This window comes from Fusarium oxysporum, chromosome IV, assembly GCF_013085055.1.
Source record: "Fusarium oxysporum Fo47 chromosome IV, complete sequence".
Taxonomy (NCBI): domain Eukaryota; kingdom Fungi; phylum Ascomycota; class Sordariomycetes; order Hypocreales; family Nectriaceae; genus Fusarium; species Fusarium oxysporum.
This window is the reverse complement of record NC_072843.1, coordinates 4040070-4059910: the sequence shown is the minus strand read 5'-3', so window position 1 is coordinate 4059910 and position 19841 is coordinate 4040070. Positions and strand designations below refer to the sequence as shown.

The window sequence follows — 19841 nt, the reverse complement described above, 5'->3', positions numbered from 1 at the left end:
AAAAGCTGTGTTTGCAATAATTTCTAGATTCCTTTTGGACAGGAATTTCAGAAACCATTACCCTGCGAATGTACACGAGCTAAAGGATTCGTGTGTATTACGTACGGATTTTGTACCTTGCAGCTAATGCATATCCTTTTTGCAATCCGAAGAAGGCAAGAAAACATGAGACCTCGACCCTAAGGGATGACAAGGCTTAGGTAAATTAACATAAACTTAGAGTGATCTCTTATGAGCTTATTTTAATATAGTATATAAAGAGTAAAGAAGGAGCTGATTTAGCCTGCTAAGTCTACCCGTCTTCCATGATGCCCAGCCTTAAATATCTATCTGTACTAATTATACCACAACTTCATTGGGTTATTCGTGCTACTCCCGATTGGCATTCTGCAAAATTGCTACACTACTCATCAAAGCCGTGACAGTCCAGTGATATCCCATTGAACCTGTAGTTGCCCTGCCCAGAAATTGGAAGCCCCCCGACCTCTGAACAGACACTGATCCTGATAAAGTATTGTCTTCGTGTATCATTGCAACAACTTCGTAGCTTCTAGACCGGTGTGAATCTGACTTGCTTGTACGACCTAGTGATACAAGTTCCCAAACCATGCTATAAGCGCTGCTCCGAGCTTCTGAAGAGATACGCCACTCGAAGGATTCTGTTCTGCGACTTCCACCATGTTCAACCCTCATCGAGAAACTGTATCGAGGGTTTGACCGTGAACGATGATAGGTCATAGTGACTTGGCTGGAAGGAGTGTTGTAGCTGGGTATTCCGGGGAGTTGAAAGATGAAGCCGTCGCCGGATCTGAGTCCAGACGATATCGGATCTCCAGCAACGCTGGACCCTGGGAAGAGATATGTCGGCCCTTGCCAGCCTCGTGGCATACAGGCTGCATATTTAGTGTGTGAGCCTGGTTCAGAGATGAAGAGAGCCATTGTAGAGGATGATGGAGTCCAAGTGAATTGCATGATCTGAGGGAACCCTATCTCAACGACTTGGTCTGGTATCTCGTAGGGGCCTCCTGAACTTGAAGAGCTGTTGGCGTATGTGTCTTCCAGATTTGCAACGAAGGCCGGAAATATCATGATGAAAATCACAGAATTGACGTAAAGAGAAAGTTGCGTTCAATCTGGGCTCTTAAACTGAGTCCCCGGTGGAAGGAGTTTGATACCACGAAGCCGGGTCTCTTTAGGTTACCGACAAACATCAAAGACGACAGAAAATAGTTAATATAGCGAATGGATTTCTATTCCAACGGCGGTTTAAGATATGAGCTTCTTTCCCCTTGACCCCCAATTCATCATAGCAAAATCTTTCACAGACCAAGACTGAGATGTTGCTGCCTCCGACACATTCAACCCTTTTCAATACAAATGGGCCGCTCTTCCTATTACAATCCATATATGAATGGCGATTGGTCGGCCGAGATCTTATAAGGCTGATACGTCTTCTCATCACAAGAACGATCTTCGAGAATATTTGCCTTAGCAGGAAGAATCAAGCGGTACCCCTGCGTCGATTTCTCTTACACATACTTGCCAAGACGCCCTCTAGGCCCTTAGAACCGGGGCGCTGGGTCGGAAGGATCTCATGTAAGCAGATCATCAGCTTAAACGGCTTTTCCATACGATGTCTGTGCCTGGGAGCTGAACGCCAAACGGTCTGCAACACCAGCCAATTGTCCACTACAGTCGGTAGATCAGAAGGTTTGTGGCTGTGCTACAGCGCTGCATACGGTACGAAATGGGAATTAGCGTTGCATCGATCGGATAAGCCCTGGCATGTGGCGTTGAACTAAGCTGATGCCATCGAAGACAGGTAGTCTGGTTGGTTGGAGGCGTTGCAGGGATGGCGCTGGTCTTGCCGAAAGAGGCTGACTTCTGGTGCAGGGGCGAACTTGTGTAAGTGATCGCGTGATGAGGCTGAGGACCTGCTTGGCGTCTTGAATTACAGAGTACGTGTCGCCATGGTCTGTGCCGTATTTTTTCGGCAGCCGAAGGATTGGGGTCTAGACTTGGACTGTGGGCAGATGGACCACTAATCTGCCTCGTCGCTGCATTTCACCGTTTCGGGAAGATAAAGAAGAGAAATCTCCTCGCGATGATCTTGTTATGATGATGAGTAACATGTACTGGCTACTTCGAAACTTTTTGTTCGATCTAAGTGGTATTAGGATAGTTATTAACCGTGAATGTCGTCCAGTTCTTATCACGTTATTTGACCACGGCCATAATCTACAAAATGTGAAGAGTCTGGGATTAATTTCTTCAAGTTTTATTGTTCATCTATCCTAGAACTTTCAGAGATTGATGTAAAACGAGGAGCAACACCGTCGAAGTAAGGCGTGCGATGCAAGCATCAGCTATCAGCTATATCAACTCCAAATAGAGCCACATTGCAATATCGTCTTAGTTTAATAAATCTCCATACTCATAAGGCCTGTCGATTGACACATCGTCCGTCTCATATGCCCATTCATCATACCTGTACTCCAGCTCCATCTTCTCTTCTTCAGGTCTAGGACACTGGTAGCGGTTCCCACCGACTGTGCATTCAAACTTCTCTTGGCCAAGCATCGTCGCGATAAACCTTCCTAGGAGGAGGAAAATCCACCAGGGGTGGACTTGGGTTTTGTAACCAGCCCAGGTCTTGACACAGTCAACCCGCAGGTTATCAAAGGCAAAGGCGCGAAACTCTGCCATTTGAAGCCATTGCAGAATTCCGTAAGGGTGGGGAGCTTCGAGATTTTCCATCATATTGAGAAGTCTTGTGCGCGTTGCTCCGTCGTCGAGTGCGGGCTCCTTGATAGAGGAAAGGAAGGCGAATGTCTCGGCGTCAAAAGTGGTCATGGCGCGAGCTGACGTAATGAATCAGGTGGCATGAATAGAAACTTTTTGTATAGGTCTTCTGCACCCGGCTCAGGTGTATCCAAAAGGGTTCAAGTACTTCTTGCTGCTGTAGTGTGTGTTTCCTGTGATGGGCGTTGTCTCGTGATGCAGGTCTTGGTGGACTAGCTGAGGCGCCTCACGATGAGAAGCCGGTAGATTGAGAGCTTATATCACCACACAGAAATCAGGTAGTACAATGACGATGTGGAGATTCAGAACGTAGGTTGGTAGAAAACGTCGGAAGAGAGAGAAGGGGAGTATCAAGCCTCTTTACCGGCTGGTGGAACAGTGAATCACTGCCAATTTGGAGCTAGGAAACGGCAGCATCAACCGAGCTGAATCACTGTCGACACAGCACCGAACTCGCTTATCTGATCTGTTTTCTTTTGTGCTTGTCGAAGTGTCGTTGTTTCTTCTTGTTTGCAATACTTTCCTGCCACCTGTTTGGACAACAATGGCATTCCCCTTGCTGCTATCATATTTAGAGGTTAGATATCATCTCAGTCGTAGCGACTAGGAACCTGACTTGAATTAATGAAAGGTGAGATCTTGTCTGGGAGCCATCAAGCAGGCCGTCATTTATACACCTTTGGAGACAATTATCAGAATATTCAACCTTTCAGTCAAAAGCAACATCTGAGGCACCATAGAGGGCAAATATCATATTGCCCATATATGTTAACTTATATTCTTTACTTCTGTGTTAGGGCTGAAGTTTCTTTTAAACCCTTAATCTTATCACAGGTCTGGGAGCCAGATGCAGACAGTCTCTTCATTTATCAAATCCCAAGTCCGCGGGATGATGAGTTCTACGAACTTTGTTAAAGCCTGCTGGATGGTTTTAAAACCGTATTAAAAGCCCACTTTAAGTTTTCATAAGGCATCTTTTATCTGTTTTTAATCTTTCAGTGAGTGAAAGTTTCTGGCTTCCCTGTTATATAAAAGTAACAGGACTTTTTCTTTGGGCCGTCTATCTCGTGAGCTTATTAGCCAGGATATTACCAAATTAACTCAACGGCTGTGACAGAAGATACTAATCTAAACTTCTCAGAAATTACATCTCATAAAGCCTTAATTTATCTCACATACATTTCTTGATATTACAACAGCATTGGAGTTCGACTTTGTGCCACTGCTTTCACTGATCTGGACTTCATCTGACTTCTATCTCAGTATTGTGGTCAACGCTAAATAGCCCTTTGCCACGTCCTGTACCCGATTGGCCATCTACTGTAACGAAGATTAGATTCACACTTCACCCATGACAAAGCATGAGGGTGTTGTAGTTTCGCCCTTCGTTAAGTAATCATAGGATAAACAGCGTTCCTCTTATCTATGAGGAGATAATAAAACTTGTTTCATCTTTCACCCATATGCATTCCATTCTATCCATAAAATAATAGCAGAACGTGACGTTCCATGCAGTTCTGTTGCCAACAGTTCAGTGTTCGCTCTTATCCCCAACCTAATAGTGACTGCTCAGCTTGAAAGCACCGCCGCAAATCGTCCTATGAACAAAGACGTGGTAGGTTTATTGGCGTACTTGAAGTCTCTGTTCGTAATAAGCAGTAACCAAGGTACAGTGCTATTTGAGCTCAAAGAACGTATAACGGTTTTCTAACCAAACAACTTATTATTCAAGCTGGTTTGGTCTTTTATCATAGCCAGCTTCTTTATTCATCGCCACTTAGCTTGTTTTCGGCGACTCCACAACAAACTGTGAACCAGTGTCAGTCCCATAACGGTTGCTCGGCGTATAGCGAGCGCCCTGTAGAGAATCCAGCTAACTAATAACGAAACTCATAGATAACAAGCAACTCGACTTTGCAAGTAACGACTTTCACAAACGACTCACCATTCGGGTATGTATCCCTCATCCTGTTAACCTATACCTATTTTCTCTATAACACTATCAAAGATTAATTACATCGAGGATGTTCGATTCGGAATGTCTTATATTAATTATAATCTATTTAGTTAACTTTTATATGCCTTATATACTAAAATCTCATTCATAGCCATTTTACTTTAGTCCTACGTTTTAATCCTCTGCAAACCAGGGATCACATAGAATATCCTTGATTGTAGGTCTTTTAGAAGGGTCATACTGAAGAATTCGACGAATCAGTCTTTTAACCTTCTCTGCCTCCTCATCAGCCAAGTCCGGGGTTGTTAAGTCAAAGGCTTTCTCCATAGAAGTCTGTTCTAGCATAAGCGGCTCTTGACCCTCGCCGACGCCGCCAAGCTGGCAATTATAAAGCTTTCTGTCCTTAGTGTAGTACCGCGAAGAGGTTTCCCAGTGGCTATAAAGTTCATCAGGAAGTGGGCCAAGCTTCGCCTGGAGCTCAAGAATATGGTTGTCATCTTCTTCGGTCCTGTCGTCGTATGCAGGAATACAGAACAGAGGTTGTCCGGTGACGAGTTCAAAAACAAGACAACCAAAACTCCAGATGTCGAGAGACTTGTCCACCTCTCTCTTGAGAACAAGCTCCGGCGCCCGCAAGCCAAGTGGGGTGATAGGCTTCTCGGGAGGATCGTCAAGAAAGTAGGCTACTCGTTGTAAGTTACATCCCAAGTAGAAACAAATCTGAAGCGGAAGAGAAGAGACTTACCACCACCCATATCAGATAGCTTGACCTGAAGGTTCTCGGAAATGCTCGCGAAGGGTGCTAATGGTTGTGCAAGGCAGAGATATCGCGGGGCCCATTTGTCTTGCTTGCCATCAAGTCTCTCTACAGGAGGCGAGATTGACTTTGTCTGGACGTTCTCTTCCTGGCGGAGGGACGCTTCATCAAGGGAATACATAGATTGAACTGAAAATAAGATGTTGCCGGGCTGGAAATCTCCGTGTGCAACACCATTCTTGTGTAGGAATGCCAGCCCCTGCAAAGATTGCCGGAGGATGCGTTTCGCCATCGGGGGGGGGGGGGGGGGGGGGGGTAGCGAATCTTCATTCCATACTTGCGTGGTTTGAATTGAGGCAGTTCGTATACCATGGAGTTTACAGATGGACCCATGGGTTCAAAAACAAGGCACTTGTGGATACCGTTTGGGCCTTTGTGCTTAAACTCTGTGAAAAGTTGAGTGATGTGCCGAACCCCATCCTGGGGGGCAACCTTGGCGAGATGGTGCAAGATGCGTAACTCGTGGCTGGTCTCTGTATTCTCTGAGATAAGAATCTTGACGGCAACATAGCGAGAGTTTCTAAGAACGTTGTAAGCCAGTGACTGATACGCGGACTGGTGTTCATGGCCTACCTCAGGTCGTGCGCAAGCCAGACAGTTGAGTAAGCACCCTCTCCAAGTTTCCGGATCACCTTGAACTGGCCATCATTGAATAAATCACCGAGGTGTACAGGATGGAAGCCGCCTGGGCGGTAGTACTCTATCCATTCGCAAGGCGACCTAATATCCTTGAATCGCCGCTCTTGGTCACCCGGTGCCCTTGAAGGTGGGGTTGGTGGAGGTGAAGTGCTCATTGCTGCAACAGAAATGTGTTGTTGGTAGCGGTTAGGTTTCTGTGCAAGAACAATAGAGAGGTGTGCAGAGAAACAAGAAGAGTTCAAAGGGCGTTTGAGCGATCTTCCAAGGATCATCGGAAGTTGGAAGTTGGTAAACAAAGCGTGAGAATCTAGCACTGGGCGACGCAAGCAAGCATTTTGTCACGTTATTGGTCCATTCAGCCCTGCTCCCCTCACCATATATGATTCCACCAAAATGACAGAACCAAAGTAGTAAGGAATTCACTTGGATTAGTGGAGGGCAAGAACCGGTTTGGAAGCCGGCTGTAGGTAGTCTATTTATTTATTAAATTAAGTCGGCGAGAATAATGTGTTCTATGAACTCTGCTATAGCCAGCTGAATGGTTTGTGAATAATACTAAAAGCTTATGATTTGTTATCGCGAGGCATTTTTGCTGTTTTTTAACGTTTAGTGACTAAAAGTTCTAACTCCCTTGGAGTGTAAAAGGAATAAGACTTTGCTTTTGATGATCTATCTTATGAGATTAGAACCAAACTTACTATGTGGCGGAAGAAGGCGATTTGAAATGCTCATGAAGGGCATCAAATAAAGCTTTTGATTTATCTTATATATGTATCTTAATATTACAACAGAATATATGCTAACTGGCCTAGACTTCATCACACTTATATTAAAGCATTATGGTTAACGCTTAATAACCTCTTTCAGGTCCTGTACCCAGATTAATTATCTGGTGTAACGCATATGAGATTCATACTTTACTCACAACCCGTGTGACAGACTTACCCAAGTTGGCAGGTCCAACAAGCCAAACTTCCGCAAGTCTGTGACTGAAGGGCTTTTTTTTTTCTGGCGTGGAAGGTTTCTGGGAAGTATGAGGATATGTGGATGGACGGCCAGGGCTTTGCTATTGCTGATGTTCCTGAGTTGATCTAGTTTTCTTGCTGGACAAGCAACGCTCACACAGGAACGATGGGTGTTGGTGAACATGAGTAGGAATGTAGACTGGTAGGGTACAGACTAGGGCGGGTGTTGAAGTACTCAGATCGCCAAGGCGTTAGGTTGAGGTTTTATTTCTTAGGTAGCAGAATCATAGAAAGATATGCAGGTCATGTTTAACATTCCATAATCTTGGGTCCATTTGCCTCATGAGAACTGCATCTAGGACACTGACATTGTTCAGGAGAACCTATTCTTTGTATAGATGTGACTAGTAGCAATCAGATAAGGTGTTCGGCTGAGTTAAGGGAAACATAGTCATAGTTGGCTTCTGATTATGTCTGACAGTATCTCGTCGTTGCTTTGTCGTACCTCTTCGCTTAAAGCTTTGCTCCTTCCAAGCGAACCCCGACACAATTACGCGTCGGTCCGATGCCACGCGATAACTCCGTGTCCCGGAAAGTGGGGGTAGCCCGAATAGTGGATCCTCCCGTTCAGCCTTAGCAACCGTAATAACGCAGGTAAAGTTACGACTACCACAATAATTGAACATCCTCTCCTTTCATCACGAAGCTGTGAATAAAAGGACTCGAGACAAAGGCATTTGTGCTGACAAATTGCGAGCGAACAACTGCCGAACATCGTCACTGATCCTTCTGTTCTTGGCGCGAGGGCTGTGCTTACAATCCCTGTCGCCAAAACCTGTCAAAAACTTGGCACAGTTTGACGATCAGCCCAAAAAGGCGCAGGGCTTTTCTGCTTTGGGAATTTGATGTAACGGTAAGGCTGGAGCTCATTTCCCCTTAATTCTCGTCTGATTTTCGTGGTTCCCGTGGGTGCGGGTGTTGGGTCGTGAGTTGGGAATAGCTTCAGCCCCGACAGAGGCAGAATTGGTATCATTTCTAGAATTAAACTAATTTCGAGTGCATCAATCGAATCATTAGGTATTCCTGCCAGTCTCAAACGCCACACTTCGACTTGTTTAGTTGTCTAGCTCCGCGTATGCGTACCAATCGTCCTTGAAACCCCAATTGCTCCCCTATCATCAAATTAGCATTAAATCATCGTCAACCTGGATCAGAAAGCTTGCCTGCGCCTTGGTATTGTTCTTCAACCAGCAATTCGCGTTTAAACCGTCTAATTCGTCCTTCATGCGCTTCGAAAAGACGATGCTGGCGCATTTCACTCCGTTGCCGGTTTCGGCGTCCTTGTCGATCATGTTTCCGCAAGCCTCCATACAGTCTTCAATTGTATACGCATAGATAGGCGCATAATCGGCAACAATACCTCCTCCCTCAGCTGGGGTGCCTTGTGCTGCGTTGACGCCGCACCACCACTTGAACTCGTAGCCTTTGTTGGTCTTGTACCGTGTCTCGTCTTTCTTTGAATCGGGGCAATCTAACTCCAGCAGGCTAACTGTGTCAGCAGCTCTCGGTACATAGGGAGCTGTGTCGTTGACTGATGTGCTGTTTTCGGGTGTTGGGCACGATGTTGCGGTTGGTTCTGCTGTTGCGGCGGGAGCGGTACCAGATGCTGAGTCCGCTGAGCAGTCACTACTATTAACATGTCAATAAGCATAATTGAATACATTTAAAGTTTAAACTTACGATTTATTTGCCAATGCAGCGCCCAATCCTCCACCTACACCCGCGCCGACAATGATAGCCGTACATAGAGCGACGAGCGCAGCGAAAGTCCAAACTCCAAGCCCAAAAGGAATCCTTACTCCATCTGATGACGCCTGCTGAGGATGATGATACCCGGGAGGTATATAATAATTGCCGTTATCGTAACCGGGAGCTACTTCTGGGGCTTTGGCGGCTTGTTCAGCGTCCGTGTTGACCTGGAGGCCTTCACTATCCGGAAGATGCTGTTGTTGACTCATTGCGCAACTCAAGACGATCAAAAACCGCTAACGAAACAATAAATGAAAAGGAAGAACCAAGAGACAGGGAAACGGAGCGGATCAGTCAGGCAGGATTAAATGGGGGCGCAACTTGGGGCCTTTATAACGACGATCCTTTTCGCTAAGCCTGGTTTCAAAATGGTATTACAGGCTACGATCTGTAAGCTGACCGCATCCAATCCGCAAATCATGGTTCATTTTGGCCCCCATGTTCTCGTTGTCGTAGCATGGCTAATAATATCCCTGTGAGGTGAGTGGGCTAAAATCCTGTTGGAGTTTGGAATGCGAATTTGGAGTAAAGTTTAGGATCTGGGCAGGGGTAACAAGCTTTTTAATCCATGAATCGGATAACGTCTTGGAGATCAGGTTTGGTGAGGTGATAAGGATGTCGTGGGTAAAATACTCGGTATCTACTTAGCTTTCAGCCCTGTGTTGTTGGGGCCCGTTTTAAGGCGCCGTCTTGGGTGACATTCAGGGTGGCATTTAGTGGCTCTAGCTTTTCGGGGTAGCATCGATACAACACACACGGCTCGCGATGCAACTGAAATTGCATGAGTTTTGTCTGGGCGTCAAGGGCAGCAATTTCCTAGAGTCATAAATAGCTGTGGAGGAACCCAGTCTACTGCGAACTGCTGAGGCACCTTGTACACTAGCAAGCCATAGCAATTCTCCGATGAAGTCCTGTCGCCAATCATGGCGTTGTCTTACCCTGAACTTCCGAGGAGCGTCTCATTTCAGTGCATGATTGGCCAAAATCACGATCCACTGGGGTTGCTGCTTCAGACAAAAGTACGACGAGTTGCTGCTGAATGGTGCGGGTCTTTTCCTTTCCTGTATTTGTGACCTGTTACATGTTATAAATGCTCTGCTCAGAAAAGAAATTTTGAGACGTCTTTTCGCAGCGGTATCTTGCACAAGTCTCGAATTGTTTAACGATTCAACAGTGGCGCTTCACGTAGGAGGCACAAGAACAAGAAATTTTACATCCCTCAGTAAAGCGACTTTGCCTACAAAGCGATGTTATATAATTTCTAGTTCAGACAAAGGCAATGAAATTGTGGTTGGTCTGTGACCATCACCATTCAATTTCTTTGTTCGTCGACTGACAAAGCCCCTGACAAAACTCAACCTCTTCCTGGATTCCACTTCTTGCTGCAATACGCGTTGCTGGCCAAATCTCCTTGCCATCCTTTTGCTCCTCCTTTCGATGCTGAACAACTGCACCCTTGAGCAATCTCTGAAAGTATAACACGCCCTTTTCGTTAAACGAATTCAGGTCTCCTGTGACATAGACCCCTGCGTTAAGGTTCTTCTGGGCCGCATTGCAAAGGTCTTTGTCTTCAGATTCAACTTGCTTGAAGAACTGGTCAATTTCTTGGAACTCTTCATCCGTTGCGTCTTTGTGGCGATAGACTTCGTATTGCATTGATGTTGTGGTTGCTGATGTTGGGACAACACGCATGAGATAGAAGTATTTGGTTCTTTTGTCAGTCAGTTGATGTTCATTTATTCGCAGACAGGTAACTCACGTCATGGTAACTGATGCATTGGGGAAGAAAAAGGTCGGTGCAACATCGAGGCCAGATTCTTTTCCTGGTTTGTCTTGCACGTAATGTTGGATCTGCCCTCCCTTGGTCTCGACTTTGTAAGTCTTGAGATCAGAAGTAGCAGCGATTCCAGGATGAGCCACCGAGCAGTGATAGCACTATATGCGCAGGTTAGCCAAAGCACTACCAGTATCAAGTTCGAATGGCTTACCTCGTTGTAATTGTCGACTAAAGTCTTCCAGTTATAGTTCCCATTCATGTCCCAGGCATGGTCGAAGGAGTAATCATCCATATTGAAGTTATCAAGTCTGGGTTGCTTGTCGGCACCCTTGAAATCGGCCTCCCATGGCACTGGCGTTTCATTGCCGTCAAGGTTGATCCATACAAAGCCTCTATGGTCAACATAGACGTGAACCTTGAACAAACCATTGCTATCCGTGTCGAAAGTATCCATATTCTCAAACCGAGGAGCTTTTGCGAGTTTACCACTGAGACCGTATGACCAGCCTAGGCGTAGTGTCAGCTAGCCGACGAAATCTTTGGCTTGACTTGGACGAGCTACTCACCATGATATTGACAAGCAAGAATTTTAGCATTGCCTTCGTCTTTAGTGATAACAGGATACGCACGATGGCGACAGATGTTATGGAAACCATTCAGGTTACCTTCCCTATCTTGACAGAGGAAGAAAGAGAAGCCGGCTTCCTGATATCTGACATAATCTCCCGTCTTGTTGAATCGGCTCTTATGAGTAACTAGGAGCCACCGCTTGGAGAACACGGCTCGTCTTTCTAACTCGTACATAGCAGGTTCTCGGTACCAAGATGCTGGCAGGGCACGAGGTACGTCAGTGGTGGCTGGAGCAGCCTTGCTTTGAGAAAGAAATTGGAACATGGCGAAATGTTGGATCGGCAAGATTATCGATCTAATAAATTTGGCTATGTGTGAGAACTTGAAGTCTGAACAGGGTGGATATATCTATTATAAGGTATTGCCGAAAGGGAACATGATTTTATACATGATGAAGATTGTCACAAACCTGCTGCGTCATGAACAAAGTTGCAGTCATGAACAAACACCTCAATGCTCGATAAACAACATAACGGGTTACTTATACAGTATTGGCAGACATAACCGACTCTATCTCGCACTTTCAGGCTATTCTAGGTTTAGTCGCTTTTTCGATAAAGGTGGTGGTTCACACCTCGTACATTCTATCCCATCTAGTTTTAGCGCCATTCTCCTCCTCCAACCTTCTGGTATTGAGTTTGTTGTTAGTTCAACCATTGATTTAGAGTCGATATCTTACGGGGTATTATCGGAAATTACGGAATATGATGGCTATAACTTGGCCGGATTTCCATTTGAGGGGGACATAAGAAGAGGTTCAAGTTCAAGCAAGACACTGATCATTGTCATTTGTCATTGACCTAATCAAACATGTCGTCGCAATCTGATATCGAGAAAAAGCCAACTATGACAAACGTGGAGCAGAATCATGAAAATTTACAGGAGTTGGGGTACACGCCTGAACTCAAGGTATACTATCCTTCCATGATATTTGGTTCTTGGTGTTGATAACGAACAGCGCAACTTCTCGGCTGTTTCTATGCTTGCAACATGCGTATCACTGATGGCGACGTGGGAAGCTCTTTGCAGGTAAGTCGTCTAATATCTACCCTCAACTTTGTCTAAAAATGACCTTTAGCACGATGGCTACTGGTTTGATCAGCGGAGGTCCCGTCTCATTGATATATGGAGCTATTGTAGCTGCGATTGGCTCGATTTGTTCCGCCCTCTCTCTAGCCGAATTGGCGTCTGCGTGAGTCCAAACAGGAATCTTGAGGGAAACACCTTGGAGTTCTACTAATGCTTGCTGACCCTCAGTTATCCTACAGCTGGTGGTCAATATCACTTCGTTGCCCATCTGTCTGGTCAATCCACATCCAAGGTCACCAGTTATTTCGCTGGTTTCATCACGTCAGAGCCCCAACACCGTGTTATAGCTTATGCTAATACGTGATGTTAGCACCTTTGGTTGGATCACTGTCACAGGCAGTGCCCCGTTTCTCGCAGGTACGATGATCCAAGGCCTACTTGTTCTCAACTACCCCGAAACATACGTTTACGAACGTTGGCATGGAACACTACTCTACTGGGCTGTGCTCGTTGTCGCAGCAGTCGTCTGCATTTTCTGCAGCCACATCCTTCCCTTGGTTGAGAAGATCTCGATGTCACTCCATATTGCTCTGTTTTTCGTCATTCTCATCGTCATGTGTGCCGTCTCACCTACCAAGAACTCTGCGTCATACGTGTTCACTACCTTCGAGAATAACTCAGGTTGGGCCAGCGATGGTGCTGCTTGGTGCATCGGTATGCTGAGTTCCTGTTACGTCTTGATCGGCTACGACGGAGCAACACATCTCAGTGAGGAGATGAGGAATCCGGAAATCGGCATCCCATATGCCATGGTTGGCAGTGTGGTTCTCAACGGCTTTCTGGGGTTCTGCTTCCTGATTGCGCTGTTGTTCTGCATGGGAGACATCACTGCAGCGTTACAAACCACAACCGGGTTTCCAATCATTGAGATCTTTTACAGTGTCACAAGAAGTCATGCAGGGGCTTCAGCAATGTCGGCTTCAGTTGTTCTTATGGCTAGTCTAGCCACCATCCCGTTGCTGGCGTCAGCGGCACGCGTTATGTGGGCTTTTGCGAGAGACCAAGGTATAATCTCCCTTGATAACATTGCAGGACTTTCAAATTGACACTTATAGGTCTACCATTTTCCAACACTCTCTCAAAAGTCGAAAAGAAACGTGGCATCCCAACCGTAGCGATCCTCGTCACATTGGTCATTTTGATACTCCTCGGACTGATCAACATCGGCTCTACAACTGCGTTCAACGCCATCCTATCCCTTGCCGTAGTTGGTCTGCAGATATCATATCTGGTTCCTATTCTTCTTCTCATCTGGCGTCGTTTCAAAACTCCTGAATCACTGGCCTGGGGACCCTTCCGGCTTGGAAAAGCCGGTCTTTTTGTTAACATCATCGCTACGTTGTACTTGGTTTTCACAAGTGTTTTCTCGCTTTTCCCGCCCTACCAACCTGTTACACCGCAGAACATGAACTATGCGTCACTTGTGTTGGGAGCAACTCTCATCTTTGGGCTCGTGTATTGGTTGTTGTTTGCGAGGAAGACATACGCGGGAGCGTTGAACGAGATGGATGGGGTAGCTGCGAATGCCACTGAGGTAGCAAAGGGATAGGGCCCAGGTCATTGCCAGGAGACTGCTATGATATTCAAATACAAGTAAACCTATGACTTTGGTAGTTGATAGTTTGGAATAATCATTCATTTATTTGAAGTGTCGGGCGTCGAGAGCGATATTGTCACTGACTGAATCTCACTTCGTATATCTCGTAGCACACATCATTCGGTAGACAATTTTGGTACCGAGCGCCTCTCCGGAGGATTTAGGACATCCAAAGATATTTCACTACGTGAAATAATGTTGAGGGGTGGCACAGTAAGACTGTATTGATGAACAAAGTCGGCATTCATGAGGTCTAGGGTATCACGTGATCATGCCGACCTTCGGATCCACATGAGCTCACGTTCTCGATGGGCGAGAGCCAAACACCAGGTCAAGACATCCCTCTTCAACAGGGAGACCGATATCGCATTTAACGCCCGACACCGAATAACGAGAATGCCATCGATGGCTCGTTGAGTTGACCTCAATGGCGTTGCAATCGGCTATCGCAGACCCCCGCAACAATGTATAACCGCGACTCAAGGATAATGCGCAAGCTCCTCGGCAAGGCTGCGACCGAGACCCCCGCAGGCGATGCAGTCAACCTTTCGATAACAAGTGCGCCCGCTTCTACAATCTCAGCCTCGTTTCGACCGCCGAAGTCGCAAGATGCCGTATATAGAGCCGGTGTTCCAATATTGGCCCTTGATGTCTCCCCCGATCGAAGAGCCGCCGTGCTGGCGGGTGGACATATCCTGAAGACAGTGGTACTCGACGATCCTCATAACTTCAACTTCAACTTTCGCGAGGGTGTGGACTTGAGAGCTGCGATTACTGCTCAGCCCGCTGGATTGAAGGGTAACCAGGCGGCGGATCAGCTCAGCATTCGCGATGTTAAATGGCACGGTGGTTCTACAATCTTCACGGCTTGCGCGAATGGCAAGATCTTCGCATACGATGTCACACGAGTCGGATCTGGCGCGGCTGAGCCATTGGAATACATGCAGATGCAGGAAGATTCGCGCCAGGTTAACACCCTTGATGTCAATCCGCACCTCAAGAGCTGGCTTCTTTCAGGCAGCCAAGATGGCATGGCGCGAGTTTTCGATACAGCGGCACCTCTCCAAGGGCGATCGGGCGGCATCACCTTTCGACAACGATTCGCACCTCTGAAGTGCATCGACTCGGTCCGGCAAGTTAAATGGTCTCCAAAGGTTGGTCACGAAATGGCATGCTGTACCGAGGGTGGAGTGGTGCTCAAATGGGATGTCCGTCAACCAGCAAGACCATTGCTGAGGATCAATGCACATGAGAAGGCATGCGCTTCTATCGCATGGCACCCAGATGGAAACCACCTTATCAGCGCTGGCCGAGATACAAAACTCCATGTGTGGGATCTTTCGAGTTCAGCCGATAAACGACAGAAGCCGAAATGGTCTGTGACAACACCTGCGCCGATCTGGACAATCGCGTGGCGGCCCGGTTTGTGGTCTGCTACAGCACAAAATAAGCGCGTAGCTCAAATAGCAGTGTCCTACGATGATAGCAGCTCTCGTCGATATGGTACGTCGGCAGTACACATCTGGGACCTGGCTCGACCAACCATGGCATACAAAGAAATCGAGAGATTTGACGCTTCGCCAGCTGCTCTTCTCTGGCAAGATCAGGATATGCTTTGGACAGTTGGTCAAGACGGACTGTTTGCGCAAAACGACGTCGCATATGCGCCCAAGGTCATTGATCGTCAGTCTACTTCATCTATGGCATTTTCACCGAAAGGTGATGTTATGATGTTCCTTGACGAACGATCTCATCAAAGCAGTCGACCCCGGCCTCCCGTCACACACCATGCTGAGATAGTGCCCCGTGGTCCCTATGGATCGAGCCCAAGTGCCCCCATGCTGAGCATCAGTCGCAGCGATTCAGAGGAGGATGTCGTTGGCAGTTTTCTTGGTCCCAGACGACGGACGAGTCGAAGGAAAGCAGGACGATCCACCAATTTGAGCACGACGCCACCTTCTGGATCTGGCCTCGATGATAACAAGCCATTCCTGGCGCTTGACCAAGCCATCAATGTCACAGGTGTCTTCAAGACTCAGCAAACAATGGCTTTCGGTCGACTGCCTGCTGTAAAAACGACACAAATCTACCAATATCTCTCAGGATTATACCTCGAGACGCTCCATCAGGAGCTCCCATACGTTAAAGATGGCAAGCCGCTCAATGAACGAGTCGGTGTTATTTTAGAACATTACGCTCGCGCAGCCGAAAGTGTTTCGTACTTCCGATTAGCCCAGACCTGGCGCGTTCTAGCCTACACGGTCGGCCTACTCCTCGATCGCCGCGCTCAATACCACCTTGACGTCCGTCTCGGACGCTTCCAGAAGGTGAAGATAGAAGAGAGAAAGGGAAGTGGAATGCTGAAGCCCGTTGACTTTTATACTGCTAGTCGAACCCCCGGCGACGAAACGCCCAGACGTCCTTCTGGAAAGTCAGGGCTCGGCAGCCGCTCTCTGAGCACTCGATCCCTCCTTGCGATGGGCTTCGAGAGCACGTCCAACGTCCCGACTCCGCTTGCGCGACCGGCTGACGCTCCAGATAATTCGAAAGAGCATGCACAACAGGTTGGCAAGAGACTTGCGGCCGTCACGGAGCCTGATGAACTTAGTCTTGGGCCTGGCATAAATGACAGGTTCGAAGACACCCCCCGAAAGCGGCTCGACTCGGTTCCCGTCTCTGATGTCAGCCATGAAAGCGAGAGCTCACAGATATCTAGCACTGAAGGATACGACTTTTACGACGCCGAGGTCTTGCTCAAGGCCCTCGATGTTCCTCCACCTAAGAAGAAGGAGCCTCTATCGTTGGATTCCACAATTCCAGAGGTTCAGAGAGTGACGCGCCATGATTCGGACGAGAGCTTTGCTCAGATGTTTTCGACGTCTGATGCGACCAAGAAACCTTCGGCTTCGACACCGAGAGGCACCGGACCATGGCGATCGAGTCTTGCGAGACATGCCTCGGACATGGAGAAGGATAATGAGTACCCGAGTCACATACGCGGCGAAGAAGTTCAAGTGGATACGCCGACGGATTCACCCCAGCCGCGACCACATAGTAAGAAGTCGCCGACCGACTCCCCAGAGGATGTTTTCTTAATATCTCAAACCACAATGGGGACCGATGATTCGTTCCCGTCGCAGACATCAGAGCCCCTACAATCTGAACCATCACCCCCTAAGATTGTCGCGGAGTCACTTCCAGCGAAGGAAGACTCCCCGCAGCCACAAGTACTTGTTCCAGCAAGTCATCCCAATCGATCCAGCAGTCCTGCCAAGGACCTATTTCCTGCGCAGAAGGATCTACGGCCTCACATTGTTGAGACAGACTTTCTCCCATGGGACGATGATCCTTTATATCCCTTCCCGACTACTGTGTCTGGCGAGAGCCCGATTGTTTCACCACTTGATCCCTACACTTCTATCACAGAGGCCTTGCACTACGAGTCGCGAACTTCTGCTGTTAATGCTTCAGCCATCGTTCTCCTTCTCAAGCCTATAGTACCCGACTTCGTGATCGACTATCACCAGGCGAATGCAGTTCTGCGACAGCACCACTCGAGACTAATGCAAATGGGGCTCTTCATTGAGGCGTCGCTCCTACGGAACCTGTGCATCAAGGGATGGCCCGAAGGTTTACCTCAGTGGGGCGAAAACTACACAGCAATCTTCACACCAGCGCAACAGAATGGAAAGGTCAGCTTCTTTTGCTCTGCGTGCAAGAAGCCTAGGGAACTTGATCCCAAAGATGGCCCAGAAGCTATTTGGACTTGTGAGAGATGCCGCACTACCATGGCGCCTTGCGCTGTCTGTGGTCATCGAGAACCAACGCATGCTGAATTCGCGCCTGTGGAACTACCAACCGCCTTGGGCTCCCCAGACACCTGGCTCTCCCAATGGTGGTACTGTCCCGGCTGTGCGCACGGCGGTCATGCTTCCTGTCTTACAGCATGGCACGCTGTTCTCGATCAGCCAGACTCTAGCGGCTCAACTACCTTTAGCGATGGCTGCTGTCCCCTCGATGGCTGTGGACACGCCTGTCTTCCTGGGCGATATCGCGGCGAGACGAGCACAGCACGATCTGATGAGATCGGACGCGCGACTGTAGAGAAGACGAGGGCAAGAGATGAACGGGGAGCAAGCAGTAGCAGACGATCAAGTCCTCGTGCAGGTATGGATCGATCTGTCAAGAGTGATGGCAACGATATACCGCAGAGCAGAGCGGTAGGTATGGCGAGGGATGCGCTAAATAAGGGTAGTGGAGGGATCCTGAGCTCGAGTCCTGGAAGGGCTGTTGTGACGGGAGAAAGGGAGAGGAGGAAGAGCGTCAAGTTTGCGGGCACTGATTGATAGAGCTACGGTGGACAGTGTTGTGCCTCGGGTTGTTACTTTTAGCATGGCGTTTGGACGTGGAGTTATCCGTGGGCAGTGCAATTTGGTCAGGGGCAGAGATCATGGCGTTTTAGCTACAAGATGGTTGTTGGATGTCCTCTGTTGGAGATGCGCATAGTTGAGCGATGAAAGGAATTACTAAGAAGGAACATTTAACTGCATAGTTTAGCAACTAAGTTCTCATTATAAAGTATCATCTTAGGCAGCAGTGAGGGCTTTAAAGTTTATTGCCCATATATTTGAGATGTGTTTGTCTTTGTGCTGGGCTTCAAAGCCTCTTTTGAGCCCTCAACCTTATTAATACACGAGAATAATACAGATCGGACGACGTATCATCTTCTACCCTAACTCAAAGACCGGTTTTCAGAATTTTGATCCAGGTTCATACGAGACTCGTCGCACTTCCGAACGACCTGTTTACCTTATCAACGACTAACCACCATCGTATCCTCCCCAGACATCCCATTTCTCTTCTCAACTATCTACACCCTCGAATATTGTTGAGAACATGGATGTCTCTGACTTAGAGTCACTTACACGCAATATGAGCACAGGAACGTGTTGTCTTGAGCCTTCTCCTTTCTTTCATCATGCTGAACGTGTTCTAGTACATACTGATACTCGTCCCATTATTGTGTCGGGTCACTCTGGCGTTGGCAAGGGTACTCTGATCCAAAGGCTGAAGGATAATCATCCGACCGTCTTTTCTTCGGCTGTCTCGCACACAACACGCCAGCCGCGACCTGGCGAGGCTGAGGGAGTCGCCTACTTTTTTCGCTCCCCGCCCGAGATTCACACTATGATAATGCGGAAAGAGTTCGTCGAACACACCTATTTCAACGGCAACTACTATGGCACGAGCAAGAAAGTCATGGCTACACTGATGAAGGAGGGGCTGACTCCCATATTGGACATTGAGATGGAAGGCGTCAAGGCGATGAGATCTTCAGGCTTGGAAGCTCGCTATGTCTTCCTCAAGCCCCCGAGTCTCGAGATACTCGAAGTCAGACTTCGGGCCCGCGGAATAGAAGATGAGGCAAACATCTCGCAGCGTTTAGCACAAGCCAAGCTCGAGCTTGAGCTTGCAGAGACTGGAGTGCACGATATTATCATCGTCAACGATGATCTTGATGAAGCGTATCGACAGCTGGAGGACTTTGCTATTCATGCTTCAAAGAAACGCAAAGCAGGTAGCATGTGCTGATTGATGTCTATTTACATATATACTCAGGTTCTAATGCCAATGTTATGACAAAATGACGTTCTGTCTTCAGTTCGGAACATTTCGAGAGATAAGTAAGGCCTCTTAATCCTAAGATATACAAGTATCATACCCAATGGTCTGAAAGGTGATTCTATCTGCTTGACTCC

The 19841-nt window shown here is 47.5% G+C and overlaps 8 protein-coding genes across 8 annotated transcripts; 3 read left to right on the top strand and 5 right to left on the bottom strand.

Moving 5' to 3' along the window:
* Positions 1–369: 369 nt before the first annotated feature.
* FOBCDRAFT_273196 (uncharacterized protein) lies at positions 370–1089 on the bottom strand (the record flags this gene model as incomplete). The annotated part of the gene is made up of 1 exon (XM_031178184.2): positions 370–1089. One exon carries the CDS (start codon positions 1087–1089, stop codon positions 370–372), a length of 720 nt encoding a protein of 239 aa, XP_031044071.2.
* A 1182-nt stretch (positions 1090–2271) lies between these two features.
* FOBCDRAFT_221983 (uncharacterized protein) lies at positions 2272–2786 on the bottom strand. Its single transcript, XM_054704323.2, has one exon. The coding sequence runs from the start codon at positions 2758–2760 to the stop codon at positions 2413–2415; it is 348 nt and encodes a 115-aa protein (XP_054560298.2). The 5' UTR covers positions 2761–2786; the 3' UTR covers positions 2272–2412.
* A 2147-nt stretch (positions 2787–4933) lies between these two features.
* On the bottom strand, positions 4934–6370 carry FOBCDRAFT_292465 (putative serine protein kinase; the record flags this gene model as incomplete). The annotated part of the gene is made up of 4 exons (XM_059611801.1): positions 4934–5442; positions 5505–5775; positions 5886–6096; positions 6150–6370. 4 exons carry the CDS (start codon positions 6368–6370, stop codon positions 4934–4936), a joined length of 1212 nt encoding a protein of 403 aa, XP_059464750.1.
* Positions 6371–8169: 1799 nt separating this feature from the next.
* On the bottom strand, positions 8170–9620 carry FOBCDRAFT_221979 (uncharacterized protein). Its single transcript, XM_059609592.1, has 2 exons — positions 8921–9620; positions 8170–8869 (listed from the first exon to the last, which is right to left on the bottom strand). Exons 1-2 carry the CDS (start codon positions 9196–9198, stop codon positions 8359–8361), a joined length of 789 nt encoding a protein of 262 aa, XP_059464749.1. The 5' UTR covers positions 9199–9620; the 3' UTR covers positions 8170–8358.
* Positions 9621–10260: 640 nt separating this feature from the next.
* Positions 10261–11660, bottom strand: FOBCDRAFT_318802 (ring hydroxylating alpha subunit-domain-containing protein; the record flags this gene model as incomplete). Its single annotated transcript, XM_031178189.3, has 4 exons — positions 10261–10700; positions 10749–10924; positions 10978–11273; positions 11333–11660. The coding sequence occupies 4 exons, from the start codon at positions 11658–11660 to the stop codon at positions 10295–10297; spliced, it is 1206 nt and encodes a 401-aa protein (XP_031044076.2). The 3' UTR covers positions 10261–10294.
* A 546-nt stretch (positions 11661–12206) lies between these two features.
* Positions 12207–14034, top strand: FOBCDRAFT_200741 (amino acid permease-domain-containing protein; the record flags this gene model as incomplete). Its single annotated transcript, XM_059608976.1, has 5 exons — positions 12207–12305; positions 12355–12425; positions 12475–12588; positions 12796–13490; positions 13541–14034. The coding sequence occupies 5 exons, from the start codon at positions 12207–12209 to the stop codon at positions 14032–14034; spliced, it is 1473 nt and encodes a 490-aa protein (XP_059464748.1).
* A 385-nt stretch (positions 14035–14419) lies between these two features.
* Positions 14420–18646, top strand: FOBCDRAFT_292459 (uncharacterized protein). Its single transcript, XM_031178191.3, has one exon. The coding sequence runs from the start codon at positions 14547–14549 to the stop codon at positions 18426–18428; it is 3882 nt and encodes a 1293-aa protein (XP_031044078.2). The 5' UTR covers positions 14420–14546; the 3' UTR covers positions 18429–18646.
* Positions 18647–19014: 368 nt separating this feature from the next.
* FOBCDRAFT_273189 (guanylate kinase) lies at positions 19015–19674 on the top strand (the record flags this gene model as incomplete). The annotated part of the gene is made up of 1 exon (XM_031178193.2): positions 19015–19674. One exon carries the CDS (start codon positions 19015–19017, stop codon positions 19672–19674), a length of 660 nt encoding a protein of 219 aa, XP_031044080.2.
* Positions 19675–19841: the final 167 nt, after the last annotated feature.

Bases quoted from the DNA above. Each gene is read 5' to 3' on its own strand.
- FOBCDRAFT_221983 (XM_054704323.2), bottom strand. From the start codon at position 2,760: ATGATGGAAAATCTCGAAGCTCCCCACCCTTACGGAATTCTGCAATGG.
- FOBCDRAFT_221979 (XM_059609592.1), bottom strand. From the start codon at position 9,198: ATGAGTCAACAACAGCATCTTCCGGATAGTGAAGGCCTCCAGGTCAAC. The intron at 8,870-8,920 runs GTAAGTTTAAAC...ACATGTTAATAG, and splicing joins GCTGCATTGGCAAATAAATC to TAGTGACTGCTCAGCGGACT.
- FOBCDRAFT_292459 (XM_031178191.3), top strand. From the start codon at position 14,547: ATGTATAACCGCGACTCAAGGATAATGCGCAAGCTCCTCGGCAAGGCT.